Source organism: Sminthopsis crassicaudata, chromosome 1 (genome assembly GCF_048593235.1).
Source record: "Sminthopsis crassicaudata isolate SCR6 chromosome 1, ASM4859323v1, whole genome shotgun sequence".
Lineage (NCBI taxonomy): Eukaryota > Metazoa > Chordata > Mammalia > Dasyuromorphia > Dasyuridae > Sminthopsis > Sminthopsis crassicaudata.
The window spans coordinates 75,114,591-75,136,931 of NC_133617.1; the positions used below are offsets into that span (position 1 = coordinate 75,114,591).

The 22,341-nt window shown below is 41.7% G+C and overlaps 1 protein-coding gene across 9 annotated transcripts in view; it reads right to left on the reverse strand.

Annotated features, from left to right (window-relative positions):
• PUF60 (poly(U) binding splicing factor 60) overlaps positions 1–22,341 on the reverse strand; it is a 36,620-nt gene that overhangs the window by 8,524 nt on the left and 5,755 nt on the right. For 4 of the 9 annotated variants that reach the window (XM_074262290.1, XM_074262264.1, XM_074262254.1 and 1 more), the window contains exons 2-5: positions 11,160–11,228; positions 3,670–3,765; positions 2,786–2,875; positions 1,469–1,519 (exon numbers count right to left, since the gene is read on the reverse strand). In XM_074262290.1, coding sequence (XP_074118391.1) covers positions 1,469–1,519; positions 2,786–2,875; positions 3,670–3,765; positions 11,160–11,228 — 306 coding nt within the window. Of the gene's footprint in view, positions 1–1,468; positions 1,520–2,785; positions 2,876–3,669; positions 3,766–11,159; positions 11,229–14,870; positions 14,950–22,341 lie in introns of those variants that run through there. The other 5 variants (XM_074262325.1, XM_074262318.1, XM_074262298.1 and 2 more) reach the window with 4 other exon arrangements.

The following is a 22,341-nucleotide window of genomic DNA, read 5'->3' on the forward strand; positions in this document are numbered from 1 at the left end:
CAAATTGAGGGTTCCTTAAGAAAGGGAAATCTTCATTATGACTGATGATTAACTGAGGATAGGGCCATATCTCACCCTCTCAGACTGGAGGGAAGTCTCCAAGGGCGGAGAGTATATGGATCATCAAACACGATGCCCCTCTCCCTCTAGACCAAGGGAACTCCTAAAGGGCAGGGACCACAACATTCCCTTCAGGCCAGAAACCTCTTGGAAAGCCCAGTCTATTTTATCAGAGGGAAGACTCCCCAAAGGCTAGACCATGCTTTCTGCTCCCAGAGGGCAGGGACCAAGTCTCTCATCAAATTGAGCAGGCCTCTTCCATCTTAAAGCAGGGCCTCTCTGAAGGCAAGGAGTATACATCTTCCTCAGACTAGGGACAAATTCTCTTATCAAAATGGGGTGGGGTCCTCTCTTGACACCATCAAACCAAAGGCAGTCTCTCCTCCTAAACCCAGAAGTTTTCAGGGAGTAATATCACTAATCAACCAGGGGCTGTCCTTTCCCTACCAGAGAGACCATGTTAGGGGCCATGTCCCTCAAACAAGGGACTCTTCCCTCACTGCATTTGACCAGGGGCCATTTCCTTCTTAGAATAGGGGCACCCTGATAGTGAGGACTATATCTTTTCCTTTTTCTATCTCTAAAGCTCCCCCAGCCCAGGGCTTTGCCCCATATTTCATACTGAGGCTGGGGAGGGGATGGTGGAGAGGAGATGGAGGGAAATGGAGGGAGGATGGAAGGGAATGGGGATGGCTGATGGAAAACTGCTTTCCTTCTTATAAATTTCTATCACCTACGAGCCAGGTAAGGCTTTTCACTTACTGGGCAGACCCCAAAGGGGGGGCTGCTTCTGGCTCATTGCTGGCCTCTTCTGGTGGCTAGGCAACTCTCTGTTCGTGACAACCCATTAATGGCAGCCCACAAAAAAGCCCAAGGTCAATCCTCCAGTAACTTTATTGCTCCCTTACCCTCCACCCACCTCCCCCAGCCCCTCAATTGATTATGTAGTTCCCTCCCGTCCTCCCTCCCACCCAGAACTTAATATGATGCCATGGGGTCCCCCCTCTCTCACCAGAAGCCCAACCACGGCCCAAGAGACAGGCCAGCCGGGAGGGAGCGTAGTTGTGCAGGGAGCCTGCCCTCTGCGGCCCCAAGTGCGTGCGTGGCTGGCTGCTGCCCTCCCAGGCGGCTGCTGCCCCTCCGGAGTTACCTGGCCGGTTACTTTTAAGGCGGGCCCTCAGAACGGAGGCATCCCTAGGGAAACGGCTGTCCCCCAATGTCCCGGGGGGGTGTGCTCCCAAACAGCTGGCCAGCTGCTGCCCGGGCCCGGCCCCGCCCGGCTCTCTGCTCGGCTCGTCCAGAGCTGGCGGGCTGGGGGAGCATGGTCCCCACCACGCGGGCCTCACTGCCCCCCTCTAGGCCCTGACTAAGGAAATGTGCCCCAGAAGAAGTGAGTATTTCTATTGACCGATTGCAAAGGTGAGAGAGGATCTCCAAAGCCCATTGTCACTGCTGCCATCTGAAAGACAGTAAAGACAGAGTTCAGTCTGTTGGAGCTGAGCATTCTCCCGCTATTGTCAACAACTCACGCAGACAGCGGCACGGAGACCCTGCCTGCTGGAAGGGCCTGCCTTCCTTCCCCTCACCGCCGACCGACCGACCGCCTGCACCGCCTGCCCCCTCAGGGCCTCCAGAGCCCCGGGCTGGCCGGGCCCAATGTGCCAATTCTCCAAGCCTGCCCAGCCAGGGCAGGAGGGAGGTAGGGAGGGAGCTGCAGTGGAGGGAGCAGTAGCCTCTCCCAGCAGGGGAGGGAGGGAGAGAGGGAGGAGGAAGGGATGGAGGGAGAAAGGGAGGGAGAGAGGAAGGAGGCAGGGGCTCAAGGCACTATAGACCTCGGTCATCCAAGCCTTTGCCTCACCCTTGGAATTATAAGGAGCCCCTCATACGAACATCACAACCACCACACCAGCCACCTGAGAGCAGAGCAGAGCAGAGCTGCCTCTCCTAGGCATATATGCCTTGGCCCCAGAATCCAGACTGGAACTTCCCATCCCAGGGAGAAGGAGAATTTTGGGGAAGAGGCCAAGCCCAGATGGTCCTACTTCCTGCTAAGGGGGGGGCGGGGGCGGGCAGGCTGCGGGCCATAACTAGATTACATAGATCAGCCCTACAGCCCAAGGCTTATGGACAAGAAGAGCCACTGTACACACCACATGTGCCTGCGGGCCATGCAGACAGCCCAGGAAAGGGAAAGGGAAAGCAGTGAGCACTGAAGATGGGATGGCAGCAGATGGGTACGGAAAGAGTAGGAGAGCGGGACCCCAGAGTGACGAAACAGAACAAGGGTTGTATGGGCTCAAACAACACAGGAAAGAGCCAATATGAAAAAGAAAAGTAGGGAAGAAAACAAAGAGAAAAGAAGGAGGAAACATCAGGGAATAGAAAGTCCAATGGACTGGGGAAGTAGAGATGAATCAATCTCTGGGAAAGCCCAGGGATCTCTAGAGTAGGCCCCAGGAATAGGGGCTAAGAGAGAGTTTGTAAAACTCCTCAGGATTCAGCAGGAAGTGGGAAGGGGGAAGAGGAAGAGGAGGAGGAGGCAGCAGCAGCTTCCCTTCCCCAATCTGGCTGGTTGGGGCACTTTTCACAGCACACTTGGATTTTTACTGTGGAAACAGCAATGAGAGGCCTGGGCCTGGGGGCCAGCCAGCTGTCATGGCTCCCTGGGACCTAGGCTCCTCAGGGTAGGGAAGGGAGGTAAAGCATAATAAGGAGGGTATCTCACCTGGAGGTTGGTGAGCTGCTGCTGCTGGTGGGCGATGGTTTGCTTCACCAACACACTCTTGATGCTCTGCTCCATGGCATACTTCTTGGCCTATCGGAGAAGCAAAAGAGATAGTATAGTCTTAACAAATCAGGACCCAGAGTGAGTAACGTTTACTCCTCTCACAGAGTCAGGCACCAAAATTCAGGTACCCAATAGCTAATAACTTAGGAGTAAAAGTCACACTTATAGAAAAACCCGCCTTGTCCAAAGAGTCTGGCACAGAAGGCCCTCATTACCAGTTGGATCTCATCCTGGTCTGCCTACATCCTTAAAAACAAGGATTCTTAACCTGGTCCACAAACTTGTCTTTCGAAAAATATTTTGGCATCTGTATTTCAGTATAACTCATTTCCCTTGTAATCCTATGTATTTTACACATTTAAAAAGATTTTTTCTGAGGAAAGATTTCTACCCAAGAGGTCTACAATATTAAAAAGGTTAAGAATCTCTTTCTAAAGCTTTTTCTACCCAGTCTATACTCAAAATAAAATCCCAGAAACTCCTAGATTACCAAAGTTAGAGATGCTTTCTAGAAGGCATCTAATTCAAATCCCTCATTGATAAAATGGCCATCTTTTCCAATTTTGTGGATCAGGGTCAGTGCCTTCAAAACTTAGCTGGGTAAGAGGTCTATCATCTCAATTCTTGTCAACAGTCTTCACCAGCTCAAAGCCCCATGAAGTCTGTCCTTTCCTAAGAAACTTGAGCCATCACTTCATCAAGGAGGTCAAAAGTAAGGGGAAAGTATCATAAGTTAAGGTTGACTCATACAATGGGTCTACAGAGCTTCTATAGAATAAACTATTTCTGGACTGGGGAAAGGGAAGGAAATGATTGCTCACCTTCTGAAGGGCCTCCTGCTGTTCAGGTGTGAGGGGTGGCAGCCCCAGCTTTGCTGCTGTGCTCTGCCCATTTTCCATTTTGATGGAATCTGTGCCCTGGGAGACACAAGAGCCATGATCAGCTGTCCCACACTCCATACAGATATACAAACCCTAGAGGTAGCATTGCTGCTATTCTTACTCCTTTCTCCCATCCCCAAAGAACTACGTATATATTCTCATTCTTAACAATCTCCTCTCCCCCCAATTTTACTCCCAAAGCACAAATGACACAGAAATCTTCTCTACTGTTGTGAACAGGTGATATGATAATATATCTACCTGAGTGAATGCCTTCTATAGCCCTAAAACCAGAATCCTTAGGATTTGGACACTAACCACTCACTTCCTCTTTTTCCACTCTCCTCCAAGCTCTACTGAGCTTATTTCCCACTGCCAATATGTTCAGGATGTTCTGTTGTCTTCACTCTCATTCCTATGCCTTCAGCTTTTAGGATAGTAGTATCCAGACATCTTTTACCGCAGCTAGGGCTGAGCCCATCCTGACCTAATAACCATTCTTGTGGTCTCCTGCCTAGATAGTTTTTATATCGTCTTGGTCCATGTTATTGTCTCCACCCAGAATTCAGCAGAATCATTCCATAGGGTCAGTGTGACTAGTGTCTGAGGACCCAGAGCATCCAATGGCCAAGCCAATAAATCAAATCAAAATTTATTAAGTGCCTACTGTGTACCAGGCACTGAGAGTCCAGTCTGATCAAAAACTGGCTGAGCATTTCTTTTCTCTGTTCCAAGCACTGGGACAGGTAGTATGAGACATGGAAAAGCAGATCACTTTACTCAGCTCCCCAATCCTAACAAATGATGGCCATTGCAGGCCCCTCAGAAGGAACTAGGAGGAAAAAATCCAAATATCTGCTTCCTCTCTTTTACCCCTCTTTCAGAGTCCCAATAATGTTATGACCAAAGTGGGATCTAATCCAGTCCTGAAAGATAAGGCCAGAAAGTTCCCCATCTCTAACATTTTCCAGGCAGAAGTTAAAAATAACACGAATTCTCAACCTGAACCTGGCCAAAAAAAGTCCAGAATGAGCAAGGAGAGGTTTGATAAACACCCACTAAAGCCCCATATCTAAAAGAAGCTGCCAGGACCAAATCACCAAGGGGAGGCTCCAGATTCTGTCTCAAACCTCCCCCCCCCCCCCCAGCTACTTTCTTTAAGAGAAGATCTCAGATTTGGCCTAAGGCCAGGGTGACTGGCAAAGCTGAGAGGCCCTGTTTCCCTGTCTCTCTGGCCTAGAGACTAATAAGCCCCTTCTCTCTTTCCATCTGTCCTTGCCCCAGAGAATGCACACAAAGGCAAAGTGGGTGGAGGGAAAACAGGGGTAAAGAATATATCACAGAAACAAAGAGCTCAAAAGCTAGGAAATAAAAGAACTACACAGGATGAAGATTTTTGTCTTCTATAGCAAACAGCTTAGCAAATGGCTCTCCTCATCATTCCTACTTCTGAGGCCTGAGAGAGGGAGGAGACTGCTTGTCTGCTGGAAAAATGGTTTAGCTTACTTTGAGGCATTAAAACAAGGCATAGAAAGGAAGCATCCATTCTCCACCCCACCCCCCCCCAATCTCCAAGAAGCAAAATAAAGGAACCCATTTCTTTTGGGAAATATAAGGAGGAAACCTTATTTCCAGCTAGTATCTTCTCCCTTTAATGAACTCTACAATTCAGCCAAACTAGACCATTAGTTATTCCCTGAACTCAACATTCCAATTCTGATTATCTCTATACATCCAACCAAGATGTATACTCTTACCTGGAACAAACTACTTCTAAATGCCTTTTGTCTACCTTCAAGGTTCAGCTCAAATACCACTTCCTTCAATAGGTCTAGTAAGTGCCAGGAGTTAGTGGTCTGTCTCTATTAAAATCTTGAACTTACATATATATACATATATATATTCTCATTCTTAACAATCTTCTCTCCCCCCAATTTTACTCCCAAAGCACAAATGACACAGAAATCTTCGCTACTGTTGTGAACAGATAATATGATAATATATCTACCTGAGTGAATGCCTTCTATAGCCCTAAAACCAGGCTTTTCTTCAGGGCTATTTTGTAACTAAGAAATAAAGTAGAGGGAAAGATAGGAAGAAAGCCAGAAAGGATCCAAAAAGTAACTAAGGTACACTTGGATCTCAACAAGAACAGGCCAGCAGTCTGCACCGCATGGGTCTGCCAGGCTTTTCTTCAGGGCTATTTTGTACACACATACATATATATTTATTTATATATGCTGTTTTCTCCCTGTCTAATTCATTGAGGGTTTATTAATAGGGATTCTAAAATGATGGTGACTTATTTGTCCATTCCACTGTTGAACAATTCAGATTATGAGAAAGTTTTCCCATCCATCCATATATTCATATATAGAATCTGATAAATTTTAGCTTCTATCAATTTTTCCTAATTTGGAACTCTAGAGTTAGTTTGCAACAACTTGGGTTCTTCATCTATCTGACTCATCTTTGTATATCTGAAGGCCACAAGTCTTTTCATACTTTTCAAACCCTTATCAATCAATCAACATTTATTAAACACCTAATATTCAAGGAGTCACTGTGCTAGGGAATACAAACACAGAAAGGAAACAGACTGTTTTTAAGATCATATTCTACCAGTGGCATGCTTAGTTACAGATAAGAGAGAATAAATTATGTCAGGAAGGGAAGGAGGGTAATCCCACTATGATTGATGGGGCATTAACAACTTGGAGAAACACTCTTCAGGTGGTACCATGTTGATCATGAAGGGACAAAAAGTGCTTTCTCACAAGTGAGGAGGGAAAGCACCCCAGATATGGGAGACAGCTTATACAAAGACATGAAACTTTGGCCAATTTGGCTGGAGCATAGAATATATGAGTGGGATTAGTTATATTAATTATTAATATCTATTAATTATAGATAATTATAATCTTGGAAAGTGAGGCTGAAATTAGACAGTAAAGGGCTTTAAATGTCAAAAAGAATTTTGAATTTTATCTTGAGGGCAATAGGGAGCTACTGAAACTTCTTGAGCATGGGAATATTAGTATTAACAAGAGAGGTCACAGTAAAACAGAATATCCATGCAGACCCACCTTATTAGGACTTTTTATATATACACCAATCTCCAGGCTCCACAGTTCCTATCCCCCTCCCCCCAATCTCTTCCCTAAAACTGTTATTACATGAAGAACAATGGCCATAATATCTATCCTCCAAAGTCAACTGTCTCACTTTCCCTCACTGTCAGGCTCCCATAGCAAACTATTTTTATTTTTTTCAGGAATGTATACCAAGCAGTCCAGAGTCCTGAGTAAAGTTTGTACCATCACTATATATGCTGACTGAAAATATGTGCTCACTGAACAGTTCTGGACTTTCACTATACTTAGGGGAGGACAGGGAAGTGAGAATTGAGTTTGAGCCCTCAACAGATCACAGTTTAATTAGAAAATAGGCCCCACTCAGAGGAATAATTAAAGAACACAAGATAGCATATGATGAAGGGCTAGATGATAGAAGGCAGCCATGAAAGCCTTCAAAGAAGAAACCTTTGTAGGCTGGTCAAGGAGAAAGTTAGTCCTGGATCCTGAATGATGATGGGAAGAAATCAAAATTGGAAGTCATTTAAAGTTACAATACAATTACAAAATCTTTAGATAGAAAAGACAATACCTAGCTCCTGTAAGCTTGGAGCAAGGAGAGCTTTCATAGTCATTCACAGCACACAGGGCTCCCTGAACTCTCCAGCTTTTCAAAAGGGGGTGGAGGGTCGAGGGAAGAGGAGGGGGGAACAGTGGTCCAAAAAGTAACTAAGGTACACTCATATCTCAACAGGGAGGAATAGGCCAGTGGTCAGTACTGCATGTGTCTGCCAGGCTTTTCTTCAGGGCTATTTTGTAACTAAGAAATAAAGTAGAGGGAAAGATAGGAAGAAAAAGCCAGAAAGGATCCAAAAAGTAACTAAGGTACATTTGGATCTCAACAACGACAGGCCAGCAGTCTGCACCGTATGGGTCTGCCAGGCTTTTCTTCAGGGCTATTTTGTAACCAAGAAATAAAGTAGAGGGAGAGATAGGAAGAAAGCCAGGCAGGTGGGCCAGCCAACAGGCTACCTGGCTCTAATCAGACACAAAGCAGAACAAAAAGCTCATTTGCTAGGACTTTGTTGAGTCCACTCAGACCAGAAAGACCAGGGGGAAAAAGATCAAACAAAAGCAGTATAGTGCATGACTGCAGAGAGCACTGAGGATAGCCCTGAAAGGCTTCAAGTGCTGGATGGGACAGAGCTCCCTTCTTGGGAGGGGATCCCCTTTCTCTCCCACCTCTCTGCCAAATTATCCATTCATATCTCTGCTTGAATTAACTCCATTCATGGAGACTTCTACTAAAAAGTCTCCCTAAATGCCTGCCATCTAGGGGAAGGGGTGGAGGGAAGGAGGGGAAAAATTTGGAACAGAAGGGAGTACAACAGATAATGTTGTAAAAAAAAAAAAAAAAAATACCTATGAATATGTACTGTCAAAGAAAATGTTATAATTATAAAAATTAATAAACAAAATTTTTAAAAATAAAAATAAAAAAGCCTCCCTAAGCATGCTGCTTTAGTATTTTATTTATTTTTTTTTTGCTAAGGCAATTGGGGTTAAGTGACGTGCCTAGTGTCACTCAGCCAGGAAGTGTTAAGTGTCTGAGGCTAGACTTGAACTCAGGTCCTCCTGACTTCAGGGCTGGTGCTCTGTCCACTGAGCCACCTGGCTGCCTCTGTCTGCTTTAGTATTAAAGTCTTTCTTGCCACTGACCCCCAAATCTATATTCCCAAAATGAGTCCTTATCCTGAATTCTGGGGCTAAGGAGAACAAGCCTAATCCTTTCTCTCCATGCCAGTCCTTCATATATTTGAACACAAGGATCATGTCCCTTAAGTTTTCATGACATTATTTCTAACCCTAAAAAAGGGTAAATAAATGTGAAATTTACTGATATAATTAAAAGGCACCAATCTCTGGCTAGATTTTATTTTTCTTGTCCCACTCCCAAAGGTTCTTTTCTTGTTAAAATACAAATACAGGCCATCAGTGCTTAATTAGTACCAATAATTTTTAATTGGGGGGGAAAAAAAGGAATTTGCCAAATGATATGTCACCCTTTCTCTTCTACATCTCAAGATAGACAAATTGCCTTCCCCAATATACTTAACGATAGCCAAATCGCAGGAAAGTGCTTAGAAGGTACATGTTCCAGATCTGAACTTATTTCAATGATAGTCAAGTTAATGATAAGTGGAAAAGAAATGGGGTATGCTATACAGATAGAGCAGCATGAATAAAAACACAAGAACAAGAAAGGGCAGGGCATGGGCTACTCGGGATTAGTCAATTGGGGCCCAGGTTCTTCCCAACAATTGTCAACTACCCTTGTCAAAAATGGAAAGGTAGACAGTAACACAGAACACTAATACTGGGTCCCAAGAGGAAAATGGAAAGGTCCTAGGACACACAAATTCAAATTCTAAATCTTCAAGCAGGAAAAGAAACCACTGAGTAGTCCAGGGTGGTAATATGGTGGGAACATCCTGGCTCTGAAGCACACTCAGCCCATCTACTGTCTATTCCTACTTCCTGCCCTCCTTGCCTCTTGGCCTACAGAGCATACATTTCACAGGTAGAAAATGTTTTTGCTGCATCTTAAACAAACAAAAAAAATACAACCTGCACATTCCTTTTTCCATGTGGTAAAAATATGGTTGTGCTTCGGAATCTAATACTTAATGTGCAACAAGAAAATGGTATTTACACACATATATTGTATCTGGGTTATATTGTAACATATGTAAAATGTATGGGATTGCCTGTTATGGGGGGAGGAGGGAGTGGAGGGGGGGGGATAATTTGGAAAAATGAATACAAGGGATAATATTATAAAAAAAAATTACTCATGCATATATACTGTGGGAAAAAAATTCTTAAAAAAAAAAAAAAAACGGTTGTGGCCCTGTACCCTTGGGACCAATCTAAGCCCCTGCCAGATTCCATTGTCATTCAATCCAGTCCAGCCCCAAGCCAGTCTCCAAAATTGAGTCTGCCTCCCTTTCCCTCTCTCTTTCCTCTCCTCTCTTTCTCTCTCTCTGACCTTCACCTGTCTCTATTCCTTCACTATTCCCTTTTACCAGGCTAAGCCCAACTCTGAGGCAAAAAAGACCCTCAAGCTAGGTGGGGGCTACAAGACAGGGGCCATTCACCATGGTAACCAATAGCCAAACCCCACAGGGTTGGAGGATTGAAATCCTTCAATTCATCCTTTGTTTTGAGAAACAAAAGGCCCTTCTCCATTCAGCCAATAGACAGAGTGCTTCAGAGGAGTGATGAGGCAGACTGACATTCCCTGCTGCGGTCCCCTCACCCACTGTGGGGTTTCTCAACTACAAAGTTTAGGCCTACAGTAACACTTCCCTTTGCCTTCTTTCCTCCCTCTCCCTCCCCATCTCGGACAAGGAGCTCAGTTTCATTTATTGGCTTTCTTTTTACACACTAAACTATCCCTACAAAAAAAGCACCTGGCCTAAAATTCCTACTAAGGCCCAGAAACAACTCCTGCTGAGCATTCTCCTCTCCCTGTGAGCAATCCTGACAGATCTGCAAGTTAGCACCAGGACTAACATCACTAGGCAAAAAGAGAAGCGCTGGTCTGTCTATGGAAGGGTACTCATCTACTAGGGATGAATGAACACATCCTGGGCCCAAGAAATCACCAATAACTACAACATATAAAAATGAGCCTCCCAAAGGGGAAAATTCCAATATCCACACAGAAAGGGCTTAGGGTGCAGATCTTTAGAATACAGAAGGAGAATACAGGAAGAGTAAATAGTTTTCTAGAAATCTTGACACAGTTAAGCTTTAGAAAGATTAATCCACTGCAGAACTAATAAGGGAGAAAGTGTAAATGGGCAGGTTAACCCAAAGGGCTGCACTAACCTACATTAAAAGTAGAAAAGAGAAATAGAATCTAGAGACCATGAAGTCAGAAGAGGTTGAAGAGGACAGAATAGAAGACAGCTCAGAACTTCAGGAAAGATAGAGGTTGGAGGCCAGGGAAGTTCATTCCTTGTATTTGAAAATAGTCTTGAATGTAATCAGGTTCTAGGAAAGTCTTCCTCAAAAGGCTTTAGGTCTTAAGGACCACACAGTTAGTATAAATCTTTGAAAGTGTTTCATTTGTCCTTGTGAACCATTCTTACTCGGGAGTCTAACTTAATAGAGTCTCAGTGGTCCATGGCTGCAACAGTTGATAAGAAACAGCCATTTTTCTGCATTGCTTTAGGAGGCCTCCCTATTTAGTTTCACTCCTGGGCTGAAGAAGGAAAAGGCCTTCAAGCATCCCCCACTGAAAAATAAGTCTGTGCTCCAAACTGAGAGAGAATATGGTAAAGGCAATACCTGTGGAGCTTTCCACTTGTCTCCCGCTGCCGATGGCTCGGGCCCCCCTCCTTGCTGGCCATTCACCTGCTGCAGGCAGGAATGAGATGTTGTGATAGGCAGGCACTCAATTACTGTTCACAGAACCCAGGCACCCCAAGCCACCACCCTTCCCCCCCACCCCCTCCAACCTGGGAAAGGGAAGCCCTTAGCCCAACCCAGCCCCAACACTCTAGGACCAATAAGATACCCCACCCCCCACCCCCAATAAGATACCCTCATACCAGCCACTACAAGAACAAGCACAGCTCAAGCACAGGCAGATGAAGGGGCTTAAGAAGTACCAAGTCATGAACAGCTTCATCCACCCAATCAAAATAATACTCCTCACAGCCTTGCCTTGTCTATTAAGACCACAGACCTCACTGATACCAGTATCCTTTGGGCCTGGACTTCTAATCCTGATAGATGCTATCTATCCTTCCTTCCCTCTTACTCTTGTCCCCTTGCAATCCCTCAATATGACAGCCATCACTCTCCCCCAGTAGCCCCACCATCCTGAAAAGCCTTAAGGGGAAGTACATTTCCTTTTCCCCCTTGAGGGCTTAGAGACACAACCCTATAAACACCCCTAACACCTAATAATTAATGCTCACACCATCACCATGAAGGGGTTCCCCCAATGTCTGTGCCCAGATGGATATTATCCCAGATAACACCTGGCTCCTGGTCTTAAACTATCTTACTCTTAGAGCTAAGGAATCCAGGAATATTATTCTGACCAATATCCAGAGACAAACACAGAATGAGGTTAAGGAAGGAGTAGAGCCATTTAAAACATCTAAGAACATGAAGGGTCAGGAAGCAAAGAGATGCACCTAGTTAATTCTCCTTACACTGGGGACTTTATCTATATCCTCCTTTAAATGTAAATTATTCTCCCAGTAACACATCCTCTTCTCCTGAAAAACTCCATTTAACATCAGGGCTCTAATTATTAAATGACTTCCAAATCTGGTCTTTCCCTAGAGCACCAAATGAAATTTCTACCTACTTATAAGATACATTCAGATTAGCTATCTAATGAGCAATTCAATAATCCCATTCTTCTCCCCTCCCCCAAACCTATGCTCAAAATCACTTTAAGCTATTCTAACTGCTTTAAATCTCAAGTAACCTTGGGCTCTCCTCTTTCCTTCTTTTTGTCCCAATCACCAAGTATGCTGTCTTACTCTCTGCCTTAACTTATGTAAGTCCAGGCCTCTCACTGATCTTGGAGGATTGTTACTAGGGAAAGCACTTTGTAAATGTTATAAGGTTATAAAAATTGTGAAATGTCTCCCTACCTCATGCTTTCCCTACTCTAGGCCACCATATACACTGATGCCAAAGTAATTTTTCTTCTCTTTTCTTTCTTTTCTTTTCTTTTTTTTTTTTTTTGTCGAGGCAATTGGGGTTAAGTGACTTGCTCTGGGTCACATAGCTTGTAACTGTTTAGTGTCTGAGGTCACATTTGAACTCAGGTCCTCCCACCTCCAGGATCCACTGCACTAACTATCCCCAAAGTAATTTTTTTTTTTAATACAAAACTTATTTTTAAACTTCTCTACACAAGGAATTCCAGTGACTTGTTATTTCTCTTTTCATTTTTAAAAATCTTCAAACTTGGCACTTACCTCACTTTCCAGCCTCAATGGATATTATCTCTGTCTACAATCAACACCCCCCCACAACACACAGATACGATCCAGCCAAACTGGCTCCTCTCTGTGTACTTTATACAAGCTACTTTCTCTTCTGTCTCTGTGTCTGTGAATTGGTCACCCCAGGAAGGCTGGAATGCACTACCTTCTCCTCAGGTTCTGAGTGCCCTGAGAGTGTTCTCCCTCCCAAACTATCTTGGATTTGTGTATATGTGTATATGTATTAAATTTATTATTTATTAAATCTATTTATGCTGTATATATATTTTAGCTAGACTTGCCTCTCTCTTTAGAATGTAAGCTCACTGCATAGATGAATCACTACATTCTTTGTACCTGAATTTACAAGTTTTAACCAGAACAGTTCCAAGTACACAATAGCAGGTAATAAAAATCTTTGATTAATAATAGTTTCCTAAGTACTCTTCTTTCCTGCCTCAAGACTCTTCTTTCCAATTCTTTCTTGTAACAACTTACCAAATAATCTTCCTATTGCAATATGAAGATTCCTAAATTACAGAATCTCAAATTTCAAGGATCTCAAAAGTCCAATGCATACTTGAACAGTTCCAACAATTCTAACAAGGAGTCTTCCAGTCTTCAGTGAAGGGGAACCTATTATACCATGCTAGGTGAGCTATTTGACTTTTGGAAAATTTTAATTGTATACTTTCCTCATATCAATTTTAAATCTTCTCTGAAACTCCCAAACACTTCTAATTCATACTCCGTGTCCAAGCAGCACATGGTTAGCCTTTCTTCCTCAACATGAGAAACATTGTCAAAGCATGTCTTTTTTCCATTCTTTTCTTATTTGTACAGCTTGACTCTGTATCCAGCTCTGTGATTTCACATTTATTTGTCCTATTAAATGCCATAACAGATTTGGTACATTATGTTGCTCTAGAAAATTTCATTCATTCCATTTTCCTGCCAAATTGAACTACTTTCTATTCCCTATGCCCTCTTGTACTCTGTGCCTTTGCTGACACTGGTTTTTAAGCCTGGAAGGGAGCCCCCTCCAATTTCTGTTGTGTGAAATCTTTTAATTTCTTTAAGTTTCAATTACCTCAATTGCCACCTGGGCTATGAAACCTCCCACAGCATCTTCCCTTTCCTTCACAGGTATAAAAGGGATCAGTACCTTTTCAAATTTCTTATAACATTTTGTCTTAATCTTATCTTTCCTCTTAACACATTCTTCCTTGTTTCAGAGTTATTTGTATGTGTATTTTCTCCTCTTGACATTAAGAGCTTCTCGAGATCATGTAACATTAGTGGTCCTGGATTCAAACTCTGTTTGACCACCACTTCTCTCTGAGGTCCTCCCAGCTCTAAAATGACAATCCTATGATCTAGCATCTAGAAGTGCACCTTGCTTATAGATGCCTAATAAATGTTTGCTGAAAGTTAACTGTATAAATATGTATACATATATTGAATTTAACAAATTTAACATATATTGGACTACCTGTCCTCTGGGGAAGGGGGGTGGAGGGAAGGAGAGGAAAATTTGGAACATAAGGTTTTGTAAGGGTCAATGTTGGAAAAACTACCCATGCATATGTTTTGTAAATAAAAAGATATAATATGGATAGAGCATGAGCCCAGAAGTCAGGAGATCCTTTGTTAAAATCTGACCTCAGACACTTAATACTTCCTAGCTGTGTGACCTTAGGCAAGTCACTTAACCCCAATTTTATATATATATATATAAAATCATTTAAAAAAGAGAAAGAAATGTTTGCTTAATTTGCCACACTATTCCTCCTTTCCCAATCCTGCCCCTCTTAAGATTGCCCTTTGATGAAACAGAGGCTAGTTTCACCTCACTACTGTCCTCCTCCAGTCTACCTTCCTTCATCCCCAAGGGGGCTGCTGCCTTACTTGCCCACCACTCTGAATAGGCTCAGGATTACCTCAGAAGGAAAAGGAAGACTCAAGAGGCCAAAGCAAGAAGGGAGAATGGTATATTCGGAGAGGGGTAGTATAGGGGCAGATGAAAGAAGAGTAGATCAGGTTAACTTACAGGTACAATTCAGCAGGTCACTGTCACTATCCTCTCTCCCTTCTTCTGGAAGATAGCTACAAAAAACCAATCCAAAGTTCTACCATAGTTACCAATACCAGGCAAGGAGAAGTATGCCATCTTGCCAAACCCTGACCAATCTTCAGTTCCAGGCTCACTTTCCTACACATTGACTTTCCAACTGTCTTAGCATATGCTGTTCCCATCCATCTTTAAACTATTTCTGTAACTTGGCACTTCCCCAAAAAACAAGGCAGTTTCCTCTTTTACTGAATCCTAGAGTTATTGCTACTTGTCCTAAAGTACAAGACCAGGTAGTGTAATGCACACAGTGTTGGGCCTGGAGTCAGTAAAACTTTAGACACATCAAATTTAGACACTTGTTTTATGTTCCTGGGCAAGTCGCTATAGCCCCTGCTTGCCATAATCGTCTGGAAAAGGAAATGGCAAACTGCTCTAGCATTTTTGCCAAGAAAACCCCATGGACAGTAAGGTCCAAAGGGTCCTGAAGAATTGGATAGGACTGAACAACACTGGCAAGAGATATGATTTCATCCTCCTCTGCCTTTTTCATTGTGGAGCTGCCTGAGGCACATGGCGGAAAGGGCAGAATCTATGACTGCTATGGTAGATATCCTTCTTTCCAAACTAATGGCTCCAAAAGGATAGTAATCCAAACCAAGAAGTCTCTTTCCAACCCATTCTCTAGCTACATGCCTCATAGAGTAAGATAGGGGAATAAGGGGACAGGGCTGGTCCCAGGTATTCAAGCAGCATTTTCCAGAGTAAGGCGATTTTGGGAACATACCCCAAATCTAAAATAGATAAGGCAGACTTGTCAAGGAAACTGGTAATGCCACCTCTGACACGTCCAGGTCCTGTTTCATTTCTTAGGATGATAACTGAGACTACAACAGAGGAAGCACTAGTAGTAAGGAATTAAGGTCAAATCTAATTGATAAGCCTCTCTCTCTACTACAAAGATAAATGCTTAAGTCACATAAAAAAAGATGGAAGGGCAGAAAACTGACAATGAACACAATTGATGCGGTAGTATGTCAAAAGCACTTAAGTTCAAAATGAGCACCAACTAGTAAAGAACACAAAGGACAACCACAGAGTTTAAACATGTGTCAGAGGTAAAACGAAGAAAGCTCAAAATACTATCTTGCTGCTAACTGGGGTTTATAGGAAGCTAACAGATAATAGAGAGAAAACAAAACTGCTCTCTTTTTTGCTCCACCAAGGAGAATGACTTCCAGACTGTGATAATCTAGGCTGACTAAATAACATTGGAAGTATGCAACAAATATGGAAAGATAATTATAGAGTCATTGTCAACATCTTCCCGAAATCAGGAAGGAAGATCACAGGGAGGGAGAAAGGTAAATGCTGGACCAATCTTCAAAAAAAGGAAAGGTCAATTTTTCCACTGGAGCCCAGTAACTTTGCCCCTGACTCTAAGAAAATTCTAGAATGTATTATTTTCAAAATGACTTTTGAAGAGCTGGAAAGGGAAATGGTGATCAACAGAGCCAGCATGGGTTCATAAAGAACAAGCTGTACCAGACTAACTTTATTTCCCTATTTGACAGTGTTTTTTTGCAGGTAGATTTGGGGAATTACAGAGACAGGCCTTGTAGATAGATGATAAAATATGAGCTGATCATGGTTTTCAAACTCTGTAAGTAGGACTCCTTTTAAAATGTATATAAAGCTGAAAAAAGCCTTCATATAATTGTAGCCGCTGACTGATAAAAGACAACAAAAAGAAATGAAATAACATTTTAAAATGAATTTGAATGTTTTTAATTTATAGCACTTATGCACCAAGAATATGTGATTTTGATGGTGAAAAAAACAAAACAAACAAAAAAAACCCTCTTTATACTTTATGCAATTTACTAGATAAATCTCAGAGAGCTGACTAAAACTTAGAAATTAAATGACCTGACTGTGGTCATTGGCTAATGCCAGAGTTTGGATCTGAACAGCATCTGTACATGAAATACTTATTCCATCTTAAAAAATTGTGTTTGCTTAATTATTAATTCATATGTGGATACCTAACTCTTTGCAGTAATTCTATGGTCCCTAGGAGCCTAGAGCCCCCAGGTAGGTAACACTGGGCCTCAAGAACATTAGCTAAGGTAGATCTAAATTTGACTGACTTTGGACCCAAAGGGCATTGTTCAATGTCATTTTGGAGAAAGGTGTTTTTTTTTTTTTTTTTTTAAATAACAAGAGTGTTCCAGTGATCTGTCCTTAGCCCTGTTATGTTCAACATTAATGGCTTCTTTGATGACACACATGAAGCCAGGCAGGATGCCTAACATGGTGGATGAAAAGATTTGGATCCAGTAAGATCTTGGCAGGCTGAAAAGGACAAGTTACATCTAATAAGACAAACTTTCAAAGGGACTACATAAAATCTTACACTTGGATCTGAAAAATTAAATATGCAAATACAGGACAGAAGAAGATGAGTCAAGAAAACAAACAGTTGATTTGAAACAGACCTTCCCTACTTCCCCAACCCCTCAAAGAAGATTAATTTGGTTTGATATATGAGAACAATTTTAGATTACATTAAAAGAAGCAACTAGTCCAGAACAAAAGAGTATACAATTCCACTGTACTATTTAAAAACTATTTAAGAACTATTGTGTTTGTTTCTGAGTATTACATTTTAGACTCACTGTCCACTGAAGACAATGACTACGATAGTGAAGAAATTCCAAATAAAGTCATAAGAGGTTCAATAGAAGGCAGAATGGATTGACTGGCCTAGAGAAAATTTAAGGGGTATATAATTACAGTCTTCAAACACCTGAAGGGCCATCAAGTGTAAAACTGATTAGATGCTTTACTTGGCATAGGACTGAATTAGGAAAAATGATTGAGATTAGTTAAAAGTAAAATTTTAGTACAGTGTAAAGAAAAACTTCCTAACAAAATAACTTCCTTCTTTCTTTTTGTCCTTTTTCTCCCCCCTAAGGCTGGGGTTAAGTGACTTGCCCAGGGTCACACAGCTAGAAAGTGTTAAAGTGTCTGAGACCACATTTGAACTTGGGTCCTCCAGAATTCAGGGCTGGTGTTCTATCCACTGCACCACGTAGCTGCCCCTTTTCTTTTTGTCTTAAGAAACTGTTATATAGATGGGACTCTGGGAAAGAAAGGAAAGGCTTATAAGGAAAAGTAGTAACATTAAAAACAAACAAACAAAAAAAAAAACAAACCCTAAAAACCTAAAGATATTAATAAAAATTACTTTTAAAAACTTTCTAACAATTAGACCTGTTCAAAATCAAATTTAACAGATGTCAATTACCTAGAGTGTGCGGTGCAATAAATGAGATAATATTTTTAAAGAGTTTAGCACAATGCCTGAAACACAGGCAAATAAACTTGTTCTTTTCTTCCCTGTGTTAGATCTTGGGGATATAAAGAAAAAAACAAAAAACAAAAAACAAAGCTTACATTCTAGAATGTGAGGGAATATAAGCATATGTAATACAAGAACTATAAAAGTAACGAGTATATATACCTGATAATTTGAGTAATAAGTAATAAGCACAATCAAGTAAAGAAAGACTTTGGGCTGAAGAAAGCTAGAAACTCAGAGAAGTGAAGAGAGACTGCATTATGTTCTAGGGAAAAGGTGCAAAGGTGTGGAGGTATTAGATAAAATGGACTGAATAGGAAGTTTTCAAGAGAGGAGAGTGATCACCAGAGATGTAGAGGGGATTTTGCTCAGATAAGAAATTGAACTGTATGACATCAAATCAGCCCTTAGGTCCTTTCTTCTGGGGGGAAATCCTTCACCACAATTTATGGAATATCCCTGGCAGAAGGACAGAACCATTAAGGTATGCCTTTGAAACTTTTGTTGGGAAAGTCAATTAGTACAAACTGTAATTCAAAAAGCTGTTCCAACCATTCATTTCTGTAGCTCTGCCAGTCCAATCATTAAAGGCTGAAAGTAGCTTTGTCTCCTCAAAAGGCCAGCTCCCACATGGGAGCCCACATAACTCCTTAGAATACTCTCCACAACTGCAAGCTGCCTCCAAATAAATCTCCAGAGAACAATACCAGCAGCTGTGGAAAAGATCTGGGCATAAGCCACCAAAAAGTCTTCCTAAATACTGGCCTGAAGCTAGCAGCCTGGTTCAAATGTATACATAGCTTTATTTGTATACATATGGATGGATCAATGCCCTCAGAAAGGAAGAAAAATGCAATTATTAAGTGTTTATTCTGCCCTCAGCAGAGAGCTAAGCAATGAGGATGCAATTACAAGCAAAAGGATAGTCTGCCCTAAAACAATCTATAAATCTAATGACAGAAGAAAATAAATACAAGGCAGCAAAAGAGTAAAGAGTAAAAGGAAGGAGAATGAAAGCAGCTAGCCTTGGTCATTCCACAAAAAGGCTCCAGAAGGAACTCACCAATGGGAGAAATGGGTAGGCCTAACAAAGGGACATTTCAAGTATGTGAGCTGAGGGGACGGTATGCTGTTCCAAAGAGGAAAAAGTCCAAGGTATTGAGGGAAGTTACATGATGAAACCCATAGTGCCCCAGTCATTTCCCATAATGCTAATAATTGCCCAGGCCCCACCTCCCACATATCCTCTAAACCAGCTTCAAGTCCTGACCATTTTTACTTTCTTCTTCATAATTATCTTACTATACTATGTTGTTTGGGTCCAGAACTTGTATACCCATGAAACAAGGAAAATATAGGTTCCCATTCAACAAATAAGTTCTTGGAAACCTGTAATGTTCTTGAATTGTGAGGGTCTGGTCTCTGCTCAATTATAATCCTTCTCTGGGAGGAGATCTGTAAAATATTTTCCTGTGTGCAGGTTTCTTGAGAGCTCTGAATCTCCTCCAGCTCTTGTTCTTCCTCAAATCAGACTGGTTTCCTTTCAGCCTGCCTGGAGTCAAAACTCTATCCCAGAGTCGATTCTCTCTGGCCCAATGCTGCCTTTCTTTTATCCTCCCAGAGAATGGGCGTGTAAGAACTCAACGGGGGCGGGGGAAATACTTCCACCAATGAACTTGCTCCTCTTAGAATTCCTAAGGTGTAAACTCCCTTTAAAGGTGAGAACCAAAGGTCTGAGCCAGAGAACTGTCAAGTCAACCTGAGTTCTCACCTTGTAATTGTCCAGACAACCTGAGTTCACCTTGTCACTGTCCAGACAACCTGAGTTCTCACCTTGTAATCCTAACAGAAACCTATATGACTTTGGACTTTTCATCACACCCCAAAGCAAGAAATTAGTTTTCCAAGCTTCCTCTTAGCAGATAGATCTAGGTGATCCTCATTCAGGCAGAGAAAACTAGAGAAGGATCTGACACATAACAGGAAAAAACAGGGACAGAAATGACATAGAAATGTTCCTTTCTAGGACAAGAGGATAGCACCATTATGAAAAATAGATCTGGGACCTACAGTCTAAAACCTATTTTGTAAGGGTGAGATGAGAAAGAAATGATAAAAGAAAGGAAAAAAGGACATTTCAAGTCCAAAAACAAAACCCAGACTCAATGAAGATATCTCCACTAGAAAACATTTTCCACTCTTAAGGTCCTGTGGGTCACTTGTCAAATAAGACTCTAACAAGAGAAAAAACAAAAAACAAAAAAACACAAACCTTTGTAGTTTAACAACATGTATATATGACATGTTGTTATATATGTTACGTATGTCATATATATAGTTATGTGTATATAAATATGTTGTAATAACAACATGCACATATGCATACTACTTACTCATCTACAATAAAAGGTCTAAAGTTCCCATACCATTGCATTCCCAAGCTCAAATCTTCCTTGCTATTCTGCCTCAGGATTAGTACTTGATGCTCCAGACTTGCAAAGTTAAGCAAACATGAGAGCAGAACACCAAGAAAACAAAATGGAGAAAGTGAGGACATAAATAATTGGTGACATTTTGTTCTATTGTCTAAAAGAAGAAAACAGAAATGATGAAAGCAAGAATGATAAATATCAGAAGTTGGCTGCAATGCAAAGTCAACAAGAAAGAATAAAGGGCTTCACAGTAGAGGGATTAGGGTTAATCAGATTTTAGTCATTCAATAAAAATTTATTAAGCATATACTATATACCAAGTACTGTGCTAAGTGCTGGAGATACAAAAAAAGGAAAAAGACAATTCCTGCTCTAAAGGAGCTTACAATCTAATGGAAGAGATATAATCTGCAAACAAACATAAATAAGCTATATAAAGGAAAAACAGGAAATGAGCAACAGAGAGAATGCAACTGAGGGGTTGGGGAAGGCTTCCAGTAAAATATGTGATTTTAATTGAGAGGAAGCCAGAAAGCAAAGATGAGCAAGGAGAGCATTCTAGGCACAAGGGACAGCCAGTGAGAATGTGAAGCCAAGTGATGGAATGCCTTGTTTGGTAGAACAGGCAAAAGGCCAGTGGCACTGAATCAAAGCTAACATGCCAGGGCACTAAGACCATACTTAGATGTACCATTTCCTAAACACTAAGATCTCTGAAGCCATAAGAGGACAGAGAGAGTGAGGTCTTTAGGGAAAAGGCAAGCTATGTCCTATTCACATCAACAATCTAATAATACAGTATAAATGGATTCAGTCAGTGGGGCATACCCACCCGGTCAGATTAGATGAAGCTGGGTCAGTTATAATAGAGTACTGCAGACCAAATAGGAGTATACACAAAGGTAGGAAGCAGAACAAGTCCCCACTTTATCCTTAAGAGGCTATATATTTCACTCATATTCTAGTGAAAAAGTCAATGGTCAACCACCTCTGACTCACTGCTCACTGTAAAGACAAAAGTTTCTGGAGGAAAGGGAGCTCTGAGCTGTGTAATCCAAAGAGTAGCTTTATCTGGCTACAGTGAGACCAAACATTAAAAGGCTGGATCTAGCTGGTTAAAAAAGAAAACAAAACCAAAAAACCAAATACACATAACAAGAGATAAACCAGGAAGCTGCAGAAACATATTGGAGCTGTTTCAGAAGCTCATACCTGAATGAACAGCCTCACATCATTGGCCATTTATATGTTTGTGTTGACAAAACCAAACTGCCTAATTCTATTTTGGCAAATACTCCACAGTAGATCTAACTCAGAATCTTTGACTGTTCATTCTCTTATGTGATAAAACCTCTAGTAATTAAAAAACTTAAATGTCTTAAGAGTTACCAGAATGTCCCATATTTATCAGTGGTTTATAGAAAGTAAACTAGTGTTAGTTAGGGAGAGTTCTAGAAACATTTTTTCATTTGTTTGACTACAGTGAAAGCTCATTTCTAAGCCAGTCTTACCTGGGAATGGCAAGGCTATTCCACTGCTAAACTTACCCAGAAGATTGGTGGCTGGAAATTTACCCTCTTTTCTACCCAAATCCAATGTGACCTCACAGAATCAACCTACAAAACAGGTGTTAATTCAAATGTTCCTACAGAAG